General features: G+C 39.5%; 1 protein-coding gene across 7 annotated transcripts in view; it reads left to right on the top strand.

The window, feature by feature from the left end:
- The window catches only part of CHD2 (chromodomain helicase DNA binding protein 2), a 119,723-nt gene that overhangs the window by 29,382 nt on the left and 76,320 nt on the right, over window positions 1-14,021 (top strand). For 6 of the 7 annotated variants that reach the window (XM_072798577.1, XM_072798599.1, XM_072798593.1 and 3 more), the window contains 5 exons: window positions 260-321; window positions 7,069-7,176; window positions 9,154-9,294; window positions 10,529-10,662; window positions 12,688-12,913. In XM_072798577.1, the coding sequence (XP_072654678.1) occupies window positions 260-321; window positions 7,069-7,176; window positions 9,154-9,294; window positions 10,529-10,662; window positions 12,688-12,913 (671 nt within the window). The remainder of the gene's footprint in view (window positions 1-259; window positions 322-7,068; window positions 7,177-9,153; window positions 9,295-10,528; window positions 10,663-12,687; window positions 12,914-14,021) is intronic. The other variant, XM_072798586.1, reaches the window with a different exon arrangement.

The raw sequence follows: 14,021 nt of genomic DNA, 5'->3' as shown, positions 1-14,021 counted from the left end.
TCACAGAGAATTTTATCAGACTGTGCCTTGTAGAAGTAAGCGGAGAGAAATATTTCCTGGTGTTAGAGGTAACCACATTGTAACTAATTTTCAAAGGAAAATAAGAGTGAGAACCACCAAACACAGATTTCTTTTGTCTGAGAAGCTCATACTGAATAATGTTATTATTGAGTAAATTGTTGAACCAGGGGGTTGTGTTGTCCCTAAGAACTGTGAATTAAAGTCTGTGATCATTTTTCCCCCCCCTCACACACTGAAGGCAAGTAGCGGGTCTGAGAGTGGGAGCCCAAAAAGAAGAGGCCAGAGGCAGCTGAAGAAACAGTAAGTTTTTTCATGGGGCACTTATTTCACCCAGGAGTTTCGAGAATGTCCACTTCTCTGTGGCTGTTATTGCTGTGTTGTAGTCCACCCTGGGTCCCAGAGCCCCCTGCTCCTCTTGCTGTCATGGGCTCTTGTCCCTGTGACCTGCTGCCTTGGCAGTCTCTGAAGCTCAGATTCCCTGTCTCGTGTGTGTGCCACCTGGGTATCCCGTTAACCTGGTTGTTTTTCTTTAAATGAGCACAGATTCTCTTCTGGTTGAGCAAGGAACAAATTTAGATTTGCTGTTTTTCATTTGTTCTTTTTGTGGGTGTGGCAAATTTATATTGATTGGGCAGAGACACCCAATGTAGTGTGAAATTTCATCTTATTACCATATGATTTTAATACTGCAGTTCACAAGCTAGAAAATTTTAATTCTTGGGCTTATGTGAAATTCCTTTAGGACCTAGATTATATATAATTTTTAAATTTTATAAATTCTACTTAAGGTGAAAAATAATTTGCCCTTTTTGGGGGGGAGGGGGAATTTAAAAGTCCTATTTGGAGCGGGTATGGATCTCTGACAGTTTGAATTCTACAGCCTGTCTCCTCAGGGACTGCACTTGAAAATGTAGATATTAAAAACCTGGCAGATAGGGCAGCCCTGGTGACTCAGCGGTTTAATGCCGCCTTCAGCCCAGGGTGTGATCCTGAAGACCCGGGATCGAGTCCCACGTCAGGCTCTCTACATGGAGCCTGCTTCTCCCTCTGCCTGTGTCTCTGCCTCTCTCTCTTCCTCTGTGTGTTTCTCATGAATAAATAAATAAAATCTTAAAACAAAGACCAAACACCACCTGGCAGATAAATTCAGGGGTCTCTTGTGGTAAATAATTGTGGCATCTTAAAATAGAGTCCTAAATATTAGGACTAAAATATTAGTTCTGCATAATAAGTATTTGGCCTAAGGCAAAGGAGTTTGAATTTTTTAAACTCTTTTTCTCATTTCTAAAATAGAGTAATACTTGTTCTGCCAACCTAACAGGGTTGCTGGAAACTATGCTAAGAAAAGTCAAGTAGTTTTGCCATCCCCAGAACACCTGCAATTTTCATTTGTGTTTTAAGTATTTAGTTCGATTTGGAGGAAAAACTGTAGGCAAGCCTGTATTTCTTGGCATCTTAGAAGGCTTTTGTTCTACTCCAATCTCATGGCCTGCTTGGGGGACTTATTTTGGTCTAATGGCCTTTTGGGGCCTTTTGGGAAGTCCATGCATATGCTCTTTCCTCCACCATCTGGCTATATTCTACTGGTCTCTTGGCAGGGATCTAAGTGGTGCTGTGCTTGAAAACCTCCACATCCTGCTTTAATGGCCTTCTCTGGGTGTACAGAAAGCCCACTGGCCCCTGTACTTCTTTTCCTTTTGTCAATCCTAAGAGTTTTCTAAAGTTGATGGCCCTCAGAGACCTTCTTTCCCCTGAGTAGAACCTTAGTTCCTCCTAGGGAAGTGTATGTTCTGTAAGGCTGCTTCCCCACCCCGGGCCTTAGGAACTTAGTGGGAGCTGAGGAGTTCCTATCAGGCATATTTGTTGGGGCACTGGGCTAGCCTCCCTTCTTGCCATCATCTGGGCGGCAGGTTGGGAACTGGGGCTTATGGGGAGCTCTTCTGAGTCCGTTTAATTCGTAGAATTAGAGGAGGTGCTATAGTTTCAAGGCATAGCACTACAAGGGGCCCTCTATTACCTGAGCAAGCTTAACAGAACCTAGTGTGTGGGCACAACGGATTTCAGAATTGAGAGACTCCAAGGGAGCGGAGATTCTGAAATATTAGCACAGGGAAATGCTTTTCTGAAACCCTGCAAACTACTCACACAGATTTTGAAGCTTTTTAAAAGGAGCTATTTTTGTTAACGTTTTTGTTTTTTTGAAATTGTAACTTTATGAAAGTTCTAAGAATAAAAATAGTATAAGAAATGCCTGTGTACTTTGCGTAGAATTACACTGGTTAACATTTTTGCCCCATTTGCTTTATTGTTGGTGCTTTCTTTGTGTGTGTGTATATATTATATGTATATATATACATGTATGCATGCACATAATATTTTTTTCTGAACCATGTAAGACTAAAATTGACATACATTATGGCCTTTTATCTTTAAATACTGAAGTGTGGACTCCCTAAGAAGAATATTCTCTTTCATAAGCACAGAATAGTTTTAATATAGATTTAACTTTGCTAAAATTCTTTGTGTAGTTCATATTCACATTTTGTTAATTGAACCAATAATGTCTTTTTATAACTTTTCAGGCTGCCACTGCAGCGTCTTGTCTGGGGTTAGATGTGGTGTATTATTGGTCATGTTTCCTTAGAGCACTTTCACAGTGCTTTCACACTTTGCTTTTATGACCTTGACATTTTTGAAGAATAGAGTCATAGGGATTAACTCCCCAGAGTCATAATGTGAATTCGCATTTTAAAAATGTAGAAGTAAAGCAGTATAATGCTTCTGTACAATATTGGGAACATTTTTAAAATTAGTTGGCAATGTTAAAAATTTGAGAAATGATGCTTAAGAATCCAGATTTCTAGGTGCTTCTTAGAAAATCTGTTAGTGATGGCCCCCGTAACAGTAGTCTTTGTAACCTTCTGATGGACTTGGGGGTTCTCCATTTGACCCCATTTAGAGTCCTTACCTGGCCTCAGTGGGTATTTGAGATTATAACCCCTGACCTAGTCATATAAACCAATAAATTTTTAAATTTTATTTAACCTACTCCTGCTGTTTTGATCACTGAACTCTCTTCCATGCAGTACTTTTTTTTTTAATATTTATTTTTACTTATTTATGATAGACATAGAGAGAGAGAGAGGCAGAGACACAGGCAGAGGGAGAAGTAGGCTCCATGCCTGGAGCCTGATGCGGGACTCGATCCTGGGACTCCAGGATCGCTCCCTGGGCCAAAGGCAGGCGCGAAACCGCTGAGCTACCCAGGGATCCCCTTCCATGCAGTACTTATTAATGTTGTCCAAGTTTGTGAAGTGTTGTATAGGATTTTTGCTGACTCATTATGGTCCCTTCAGTGCTTCAAACTACTCTCTAGAATTGTTCTAGAATCTTCTCTCCAACTGGAATAAGAAAAAAATGTGTTAGCTATAAATCACTTGAAGTTTTTCTCCTGGAGGAAAGAGTTATTTTTTCCTTTCTAGTGCTTTGAATTGGAACTCTGACAAACGCATGACACAGTGGAGGAGAATCTGTTAGCCCCAGATTATCATTTTTCATTGGAACTTGCTCCTGAATGGGGTTCTCTCTGGGAAAATGTACTGAAAATAACTGAAATTTAAGCAGTTCTTTTTTTCTTTTCCTGATCTGCCTTCTAATGTAGAGGAGAAAGGAATCGCCTTCTTTGGGCTCTTACAGATAGTTACTAAGAAAAGTATCATTAATTATTGGCCAGAGTTTAGGCCTGTTTTATTTACAAAGGAATTTTGTTCATTCCCTCTTTCACAACTGTTTATTTTTTTTAAATTAATTTATTCATAGAGACACAGAGAGAGAGGCAGAGACACAGGCAGAGGGAGAAGCATGCACCATGTAGGGAGCCCGATGTGGGACACGATCCCAGGTCTCCAGGATCACGCCCCTGGCTGCAGGCGGCGCTAAACCGCTGTGCCACCGGGGCTGCCCGCACATCTGTTTAGATTTGATTTGTGTCTTAGGGTCTGTGTTCTGCTGAACACCTTTTTTCCAATAAAGGAAGAAAACTATTCCTAGTTAGCTTGGATTCTCACTTTTTTATGTCTATTTACATTGTCTTGGGGCCTCAGTGGCTAAATCTTAATATTTTTCTCCCCAATTCTGACAATTTTGGTAAAGAAAAAATTACAGTGATTCCCCTTTAGGGAATCTTAGGGAATCTCATGATGCTCTCTTAGAGCTGGGTCTGGCAATTCAAGTCTCCTTTGAAATACAAAAAAATTTTAATTACAATATTGTATTTTGGATAACTCCTCATTGTACTCTGACTTGTAGTGTATGGCATAGTCAAGGAGTCATCCTCATAAATTTTATTTATTTATTCATGAGAGACAGAGAGAGAGAGAGGCAGAGACACAGACAGAGGGAGAAGCAGGCTCCACGCAGGGATCCTGATGTAGGACTCAATCCCGGGACTCCAGAATCATGGGCTGAAGGCAGGTGCTAAACCTCTGAGCCACCCAGGGATCCCCATAAAATTTGTATTATGTATAAGAAACCAGTGATCTAGGAGAGCCCTTGACATCTACAAGGTTGAGAAGTAAATCGTTTTGTAACTGATCACTTTTCTCATCTCTTTATACAAAGTGACTTATGTAACTTACTTTTCCTCCTGTTCTTGAAAGTTAATAGAAAATTTAAAACAATCCAGCCAATTTCAAATATATGTGCAAACTAACCCAATTAGGCCTTTTAAGCCTTTGAGTTCAGATCCTCCCAGAATGTGCAAGCCTGGTGTTTCCTGATTTCTGTGGTCTTCAGTGGGTTATGATGGAGAGAAGGATGGCTGGAGGTTTGACATGTTATGACAAACACCTTGTTTTCACTGGGCTTTGGTTTCCTTCTTTAAGAGGAAGCCTTTGGGCCAGTTTATTTGCTCAGTTTTTGTACATTTCTCATACTGGAAGATTCTGAGTCTTCCTGATTGTCCATAAGTATATAAACCTGCAATTTTAAGTAGAAAACTCTAGCCTTAGCATGGATTCTGTCAAGTTGACTGCCATTTTAGTCTCTTAAAGTTGTAGAAGTGGACCTCCTTAGCTGCCCAGATTTAGATTCTCAGTTCCTGTGGAGTTATGTAAATTACAGTTAATATTTGACTGTGGATCTTTCCCATCTGACCCGCTCTCCCTTACATCTTAGTTGTTTATGTTCTCTCCAGGTTCTTTCCTGTGAAGTCACATCTCTACTTAGGCTATGTGAGCCCCTTCCAAGAGGTTAACTGTTCTGGACTTGGTCTAAGGAAGATTGTAGCTGCATGTACCAATCCCCCAGCACCTGGAGACATCTTCCCTCCTTCCTTCCTAACCATCCCCTTCTATTCCTTTGATTCCTCAGCAAACATTTATTGTACTAAGTTCTAGAAAGGAGACTAAGACAGGTGCCCAGAGAGTAGTTAGACAGAAGGAGGTGTTTGTTTTTAAGAGAGATGGAAGGATATTAGGCAACATTAATATGCCTCAGTGTCTTAGCAGTCTGCTTCCAAAGTACCTACCTGTCTGTTAGACTGATAGGGTTTATTTTTAAATTATTTCTTTACTTAACAAAGGAGTATCTCCCTCCATTTGTTTGCCTTTGTGGTAAGCTCTGGTACAAAGATGAGCAGAAGTGGGCTTGCCCAGAAGCAGTCCCCTACTCCCAGGGCAATGGGTATTAAACAAACATGCCAGTTGAACTTGAGTGCTGTACATAGACCTGCTCTGCTGCCTTCTCACTCATCCTAGAGTCTCCATTCACTTAGGTGTAGGGTGGCTCAGGAGTTGGTACATAAGCCACCTTCTGGCAATAAACTTCCATTATTCCTTTGACCTATTCTCCTGTGAAGAATGACTTTGTGATTCTCTAATAGTTGTCTTTAGTATAAGCTTATTTCCTAGTCATGGACCCAGAGGCACAGAGGTAATTGTTTTGGAAAATCTCAGGTACTGGGAAGCCCGGCAGGTACTTTATCGCCTGCCTTCAGCCCAGGGTGTGATCCTGGATTCCTGGGATCGAGTCCCACATCGGGCTCCCTGCATGGAGCCTGCTTTTCCCTCTGCCTGTGTCTCTGCCTCTCTCTCTCTCGCTGTGTGTCTCTCATGAATAAATAAATAAAATCTTTTAAAAAACAAATAAACAAAAGAAACAAACAAAACAAAATCTCAGGTATTTGGCTTTGAGTTTCAGTGTCGTTTTTCTTTTGGGTATTTCATGCCCAGTGGCGATTATATGTTCCTTCTTCTCTAGAAATGAGCTAAGTCCCACATTTGGTCTTTAAGTAAACCTCAAAAACTGGGGTGGTAGGAAAGACCTATAAGGTATGGATGGCTCTTGAATGTCCTCTGAGATCTCAAGGAGCAAAGGAACACCTGCTGTATCTAATAATTACTAAAAACTGCATTTTTAGCTGAACAGATTATTTAGTAGGTAGTAGGTTTACTAGTGAAAAATACTTTTAGAGACTGTTTAATCAAATATATTTTAAAGATGTTAAAATATGTAGCATAGTAGTTCTAGAATGAGTCTATAACCAGTATTAGCATCAGCTTTGAATTTGTTAAGATTCAAATTTTTAAGCCACTTATTAATGACGTACTAAATCAGAAACTGTGGCTGTGGTCCAGAAATTTGTTTAGTAAGTCCTTTAGGTGGTTCTGATCATCTTAATTTGAGAACTATTGGTCTAATTTATATTACAGCTTCAATCTGTTCAAGAATAGTAGTAAATAAAAATAATAGTAAATAAAAGTAGAATATGAGAAATTTAACTGCTTCCCCCCCACCCAGAATAGTTTAAAAAATACTTCTTCAGTTTCCATTTTCATTTATTTTTGTTACCAGAGAAAAAAATAGGAAAAGATAATAACAGCCAGAATTTAAGTGGAGCTAGAATAAACTTTAGCTATAATACTAAAACATACATGTTCTGCCTTTTGGAGAGTACAGTTGAAATTAATTTTGTCAGGTTCTTCAAACTATATTATCTTCAGGAGTTCTTTTAGAAAAAAAATCATTTTGCTTTGCTTTTGATCACAGAGAAAAATGGAAACGGGAGCCCTCAGAAGATGAACAGGAGCAAGGCACCAGTGCAGAGAGCGAAGCAGAGCAAAAAAAAGTGAAAGCCAGAAGACCTGTCCCCAGAAGGTGCAGTGTTTACTTGAAGATCTCTGCTTCTGGTGGCGCTTAATTTGCGTTAGATGGAGGATGATGCAGTGCTTAGAACGACAGCCTTAATGGATGGGATACATGTTACGATTCTGGGCTTTGGAAGTCTGGTTCACTTCTTGCTGGGCTACCTCGTTAGCAAGTGATTAGATGATGGGGATGTTACACTTGACTGGGTATTTGCATGGTATGTTGTGCAGGGCAAAGCTTCTGTTTCTTACCCATGGCATACTGGTTATTAGGGGTGGATATATCTTCTGCTTTTAAAAAACCTCCCTGTGTATTTGTGTAGCGTGCAGGCTCTTTTGGGGAGAAGACATTCCTAAGTTTAAAACACTGGCTGGTTGAACACATTCTTCACTATTAACCTTGTTCTTAGAATCTAGCATTAAGCAGAGAATCTGATTGTGCAGAGAAAGAAGTAGGCCGAGGTGGCAAGAGACTGGTAATTTTTGGTCAGATGTCAGTAGCAGAGAGAGGTACTGCTGTTGGGAAAAGGAAGGTGGGAGGCAGAGAAAAATAGCAGGGAAATTTACCTCTCAGTATTGCTTTAGGATGGGGTTGATAGCCAGATCCTACTCACCACCTATTTCTGTAGGGCTTGCAAGTTAAGTATAGATTTTGTAAATAAACATTTATAGTTTGATGATAGGGAACACTAAATTTGAACCTCAGTTAAGTGAAATTAATTCAAAAAGAATTCTGTTCTTATTAGCTGTGTATCACAGTATGTGTACTGAGTGATAATTGAGTTTTGTTAATAAACATTGTATGAAAACTTACTTTCCCTTGTTATGTAAGTACCTGTGTAGTGGCCTCAGTTTTGCCTCTTGTCTGGGAAAGCCAAAAATGTTTATTATGTGCTAGCCATTTGTGGCAAAACATTTGCCTACTTCTGACTTAGGATATTGTACACCAGTCCCACCCCAGCAGGGAAATTTGTCATCTGAGTTTGGTCTCTTTTGGTCCAAATTTAAGCTCACAGGACTAGGAAGCTACTTTAGCTTTCTCTTTTAGAGTTTACCTGTCATTTATTGAGTAGTTGATCATCTGTCTCTGTAGTGTTGTTTGTGGAAGGTACAAGAGAAACAGGGTTTTGAGTTTCCATCTCCCTCTACCTCCTTTCACCTTTCTACCATGGGTAGAATATTTGGGAATTTCCTTCTGAGAGTATCTGGGCTGTGGCCTCCAATCCTGATTGTAAGTGGGAGTCACCTGTGGAGCATCTCCTCAGCCTGTTCTGGTCTGTGGAAGGGCACGCACTCTCAGGTTGTCTTTTAGGTATATTTTGTACACATGTAACACAAATACATGTGTAGTGATTTCTTATCTTTTGCTCCTTTTATATAGATAGAATTTCATGCATCTTGTTCTGCATTTTTCTTTTGTTCTCTTGGAAATCATTTCATATCAGTTCTTGGAATTTTTTTTTTTTTTTTTTTTTTTTTGTGGCTACCTAGTATTCTGTTCAGTGAACTGATTCCCAGTTGATGAAGACTTAGCGTTTTTCTAATCTTTTGTTATTGCAAACAGTACTACAGTGAATACCTTATTATGCCTGTATCTGTAAGATCAATTCTCAGAAGTAAAATTGTTAACATTTGTGAGTTTGATAGATACTTTCAAATTGCCCACCAAAGAGATACCATCAGCAACATGTTGCGTATGTATTTTTATATCTGATAGCACTGAGGAATAGTTGAGAACCATTGCCTGAGAATCCACTGCATCTTCTGTATATGATTGGGGATTCTCAGCATTAGAATCACTTTTGTGTTGAAAATGCAGATTTTCTAGTCAGTTAGAATCTCAGCAAGTGGGACCCAGAAATACATATTTCTGACATTCCACAGGTTAATCTTATTTGTGTACTGCTACTCTGGGAAATTATAAAGATGTGAAATAGACACCAAGGGATAGAGTGAAAACTTTGCCATTTTTCTTTTCTGATTTTAGAACAGTGCCCAAACCTCGAGTTAAAAAGCAGCCTAAGACTCAGCGTGGCAAGAGAAAAAGACAGGATTCTTCTGATGATGATGATGAAGACGATGAAGCTCCTAAGAGGCAGACTCGGCGCAGAGCAGCTAAAAATGTTAGGTGGGTGATGGCTTCATGTGAGGGTGATAGTGTAGTTGGTTAGAGCTTGGTCCTGGTAAGTCCAGGATGTTGCATTTGAAAGGCAAAAGTAATGACCTGTATCTGGAGGTTGTGCTCAGAAATCTGATCAGAGTTCTTGCAGAAGGAATGGTGTGGACCAGTGGGAATGTGGAAGGAATAGCAGTGACTTATTTCAGACCTTCATTTGTGGAAAGAAAACTGCTTCAGGTTATGTTCTGTTGAGATGACTTAGTGATGCTGTCTTCATTTCATATCATCCTTTCTCAGGAAAGATGCTTGGATTGTATTCTCACTTCTAAATTGCTCCTTTAATCAGATTCTCCTGAGGGTCACCTTACATACTTGGGTGCCATAGTTTTATTAAGTTTTCTAATAGGGTATGAAACATTAGTAGGAAATAAAACACTGGAAGGGACACATGCAGGCATCAAGATTTTACTTTATAGGAGTCGAAGGGCATTTTATTTTCTTCTAGAAGATACACAGGTTTCTTCTGGTCTACTTAGAGATGGTGAAGCTAAGTCCTGGAGATCCTAACCTGTCCATGTGTCCAGGTATGATGCCACAGCTAGGGATTAGGTGCGGAGTATGCTGACATATAGTTAGCCCTTCTTCCTCCTGCACTTGTTGTACATTCAGGAGTGTTTTTCTCACATGTAACTCCCAAACCGTTTGTTGCCTATTTATTGTAGGAGGTTACATTTTAATATTTTATTACCAGGAAGTATGTTAGTTGTAGTTTTCAACACTTTGAGAATACCTAAATTTCATATTCTGTTCACTGGTAAAATACAGGGTTCAAACATTCAGTCTTAGAAGTAACTGCTTCCTTTGTGCTTAATAAAAGAGTAACTTTTTTTCATTTAATCATGCATTTTCTTCGTAGTTGTTCCCTCGTTTCTGTGGTCATGATCTCCTATCACAAAAAGAAAGCATAGCCGTGTCCTTGGAGTTGTGTGTATCTTACTTACACAAATCACTACAAAATGTAGTCTGGTTTTATTTTGAACTGTGAGTGAGCCTTCCTGCAGTTCTTTGTGGACATGCATAACTACTTAAGTAGGAAAAAAGGAACTCTGAGCCCACTTTAACTGTGGCTGATCTTAAGACAACATGGAGCCAAAAGGGTATAGTTCTTTAATGGTGATATATTTAATGTTGTTTAAGTCTGAAGCAGTAGCTTCTCATTTATTTGGCATTTTTCCTCATGCAGTTACAAGGAAGATGATGACTTTGAGACCGACTCTGATGACCTCATTGAGATGACTGGAGAAGGAGCCGATGAGCAGCAGGATAACAGTGAAACTATTGAAAAGGTCTTAGATTCAAGGCTGGGAAAGAAAGGAGGTATGTGTCTTTGGGAAGCAAATTACTTCTTATATCTGCTCAGCGAGGTCCAAATCTTGTGTATTTTCAGCTCTGAGATGAATTTCAGTCCATGCTTACATTGGTTGTGAAATGTGGATTTTTTTTTCTTTATCACATCTTAATTTAAATTTTAATTAGTTAACATACAGTGTAATATTAGTGTCAGGTATACCATATAGTGATTCAGCACTTCCATGGATCATCTCATGCTCATCAGAAGTGCACTCCTTCATTCTCCTTACCTGTTTGACCCATCCCCGCCTACCTGCCTCCATTTTGGCAACTAACCATCAGCTTTTCTCTATAGTCAAGAGTCTGTTTTTTTATTTGCATCTCCCTCCCTCCCCTTTCATCTGTTTTGTTTCTTAAACTCCACATAAGTGAAGTTATATGGTACTTGTCCCTCTCTGACTTACTTCACTGAGCGTAATACTCTCCGGATCCATCGATGTTGTTGCAAATGGCAAAATTTCATTCTTTTTTATGGCTGAGTAATATTCCATTGTGTATATGTACCATATCTTTTCTGTCCATTCATCTGTCAGTGGATATTTGGACTCCTTCCATAATTTGGCTGTTGTTGATAATGCTGCTGTAAACATCGATGTACATGTGTGCCTTCAAATCCATATTTTTGTATCCTTTGGGTCAATACCTTGTAGTGCAGTTGCTGGATTGTAGGGTAGCTCTGTTTTTAACTTTCTGAGGAACTTCTGTATTGTTTTCCAGAGTGGCTGCACCAGTTTGCATGAAAATGGAAGTTTTTCTGACCCAGTCTCATGTTTCATTGCTGAGGATGTAGGGATATATGTGCTGTATGTCTTTGAGACTTGAAAATTAAGATAGTAAAGATATGTTAATCTCTTAAAAAGCAGTGATGTAGCAGAGATTCTTGCTCACAAACATTAAACAAATTTACCTTTAATTAGGGGTTTCTGAATCTCCTTGTGAAGTGTGTCAAACTGGCTAAATACATATGTGGATGACAGTGAAGATTTTTATTTTTATTTATTTCGTAAGTTTTGTTTATTTATTCATGAGAGACACGGAAAGAGAGAGAGGCAGAGACATAGGCAGAGAGGGAAGTAGACTTCATGCAGGGAGCCCGATGTGGGAGTCGATCTCGGGACTCCAGAATCATGCCCTGGGCTGAAGGCAGGCGCTCACAAATAAATGAAATCTTTATTTAAAAAAAAAAAAAAAAAAAAGGCAGCTCAGGTGGCTCAACGGTTTAGTGCTGCCTTCAGCCCAGGGTGTGGTCCTGGAGGCCCAGGATCGAGTCCCACGTTGGGCTCCCTGAATGGAGCCTGCTTCTCCCTCTGCCTCTGTGTGTCTCTGCCCCCCCCCCCCTCTGTGTGTGTGTGTGTGTGTCTCATGAATAAATAAATGAATTCTTACAGAAAAAAAAAAAAAAATGAAGGCAGGCGCTCAACTGCTGAGCCACTCAGGCATCCCAAGATTTTTTTTTTAAATATCTAACTTGAGGTGTCTCCTAACTCCGTTTCTTTAAAGTAAGCTTCCATGTAGAAAATATGAAATATTGCCTAATTCTTTTTTCTTTGTCTTTTTTTTCATCCAGCCTCATTGGAGTTTTAGAGTTAACAGAGTACTTTGGGTGGATGGGTAATTGGACAGGGTGATGGTGGGGATTTTTGTTTTCTTAAATTTCTGGGAGAGACAGACTTGTTTTCTGAGTTAATAGGGACCAAATCAAAAGGATATTTCTCTTCCACCTTTATTTTGTTTGGATACAAGGCTTTCTTTGATTTCATCAGCAAATTTTGGAAAACATTTTAAAGTTTAGAAAATGGGTTTGCACTTTGAAAATATTTGAAATTACAGATCATGTTCATCCTGTATTGTTTGTGAATTTGTGCATATTTTTAAGTCAGAGTATTTTGTGCTTCATCCAAAAAGAGACTCTTCAGATGAATCCATACTTGAGAAGCTTTTTCAGAGTCTGGTTTAATACACTTTTCAAAGTTTATCTGAATTGTTTTGCAGCCACCGGAGCTTCTACTACTGTGTATGCGATTGAAGCTAATGGAGACCCTAGTGGTGACTTTGACACTGAAAAGGATGAAAGCGAAGTCCAGTACCTTATCAAGTGGAAGGGTTGGTCTTATATCCACAGCACATGGGAGAGCGAAGAATCCTTACAGCAGCAGAAAGTGAAAGGACTCAAAAAATTAGAGAACTTCAAGAAGAAAGAGGATGAAATCAAGCAATGGTACATTTTTAAAGTCATGGGATATTTGCAGCCTTCAGGGAAGGGAAGGTTTTTAAATAATGTGGGGAATGCACAGCTGTCTAGGAACTCAAATTTTGCCTTGATTATTGAGCACAGAGCCATCCAAAATTCCATTTTATAAAGTTGTGACCTGAAGACAGTATATATTTCCATATATGGTCACCAAGTTTGTAGAGTTGAATAATAATAAGTAGTTTATGGAGCATTTTGTGCATGTGATGTTTTTAATCCTCACAATAAGCCCATGAGATTCTCCTTGTTGTATACATTTTGTAGGTGAAGGAGTGAGGCACAGAGCAGCTTTTCTGGGGGGACCCAGGTTTGGAACTCTGGTAGCCAGAGCTCCTAAACACTTTGATATTTCTCATGTATGTTGGGGTTGCTTAGATGTCAGGAGCTAATATTCTAGAACTATCTGGGTTCTGGTGTACTTAACACTATTCTTAGTTTTACACCATTTGCAGAAATGGTGTGACAAAAACAGAACTCCTGAAGCTGTGTTAGACTGTTGTGTTTTTAGTTTTCTTATAACTTTGAATGTGATTGAGTTGCATATGAGAAATATGTGGGGGCTGTAGTACCCACAAACCTAAACTAATAATCAAGTTCAATCCTGAAGACATACCTGTTAGTGTAATGTGATCAGGTTTTTTTTTGTGTTAGAAGTAGGGCCAGATGGGTTCTAGGTCCCCTTTCACTATTACCCACAGTATGGTCCTTCAGTAATTCCTTTATTTTTCCTTTGAGTGTCCTGAAGATGGTGTAGGTTGGAAAGTGGTTAGAAATTTAAAATCCTAAGAGGTACAGTAGCATTTCATTTCTGGTTACTGCTGTTATCCTTCTATAGAATTTTGATGCCAGGAATAACTGGTTTTTCATAAAAGCTACATTGAATCACTCCTAAAGCTCATATCTATATGAAAAAAGGCACGTTTCCTTTTAAATATAGAAGATTGTTTTAAGGATCCCTGGGTGGTGCAGCGGTTTGGCGCCTGCCTTTGGCCCAGGGCGCGATCCTGGAGACCCGGGATCGAATCCCACATCGGGCTCCCGGTGCATGGAGCCTGCTTCTCCCTCTGCCTGTGTC

Source organism: Canis lupus, chromosome 2 (assembly GCF_048164855.1).
Source record: "Canis lupus baileyi chromosome 2, mCanLup2.hap1, whole genome shotgun sequence".
In the NCBI taxonomy this organism is placed as follows: domain Eukaryota; kingdom Metazoa; phylum Chordata; class Mammalia; order Carnivora; family Canidae; genus Canis; species Canis lupus.
Note: the sequence above shows the minus strand (reverse complement) of the source record. Positions and strands in the feature narration are given on the sequence as shown.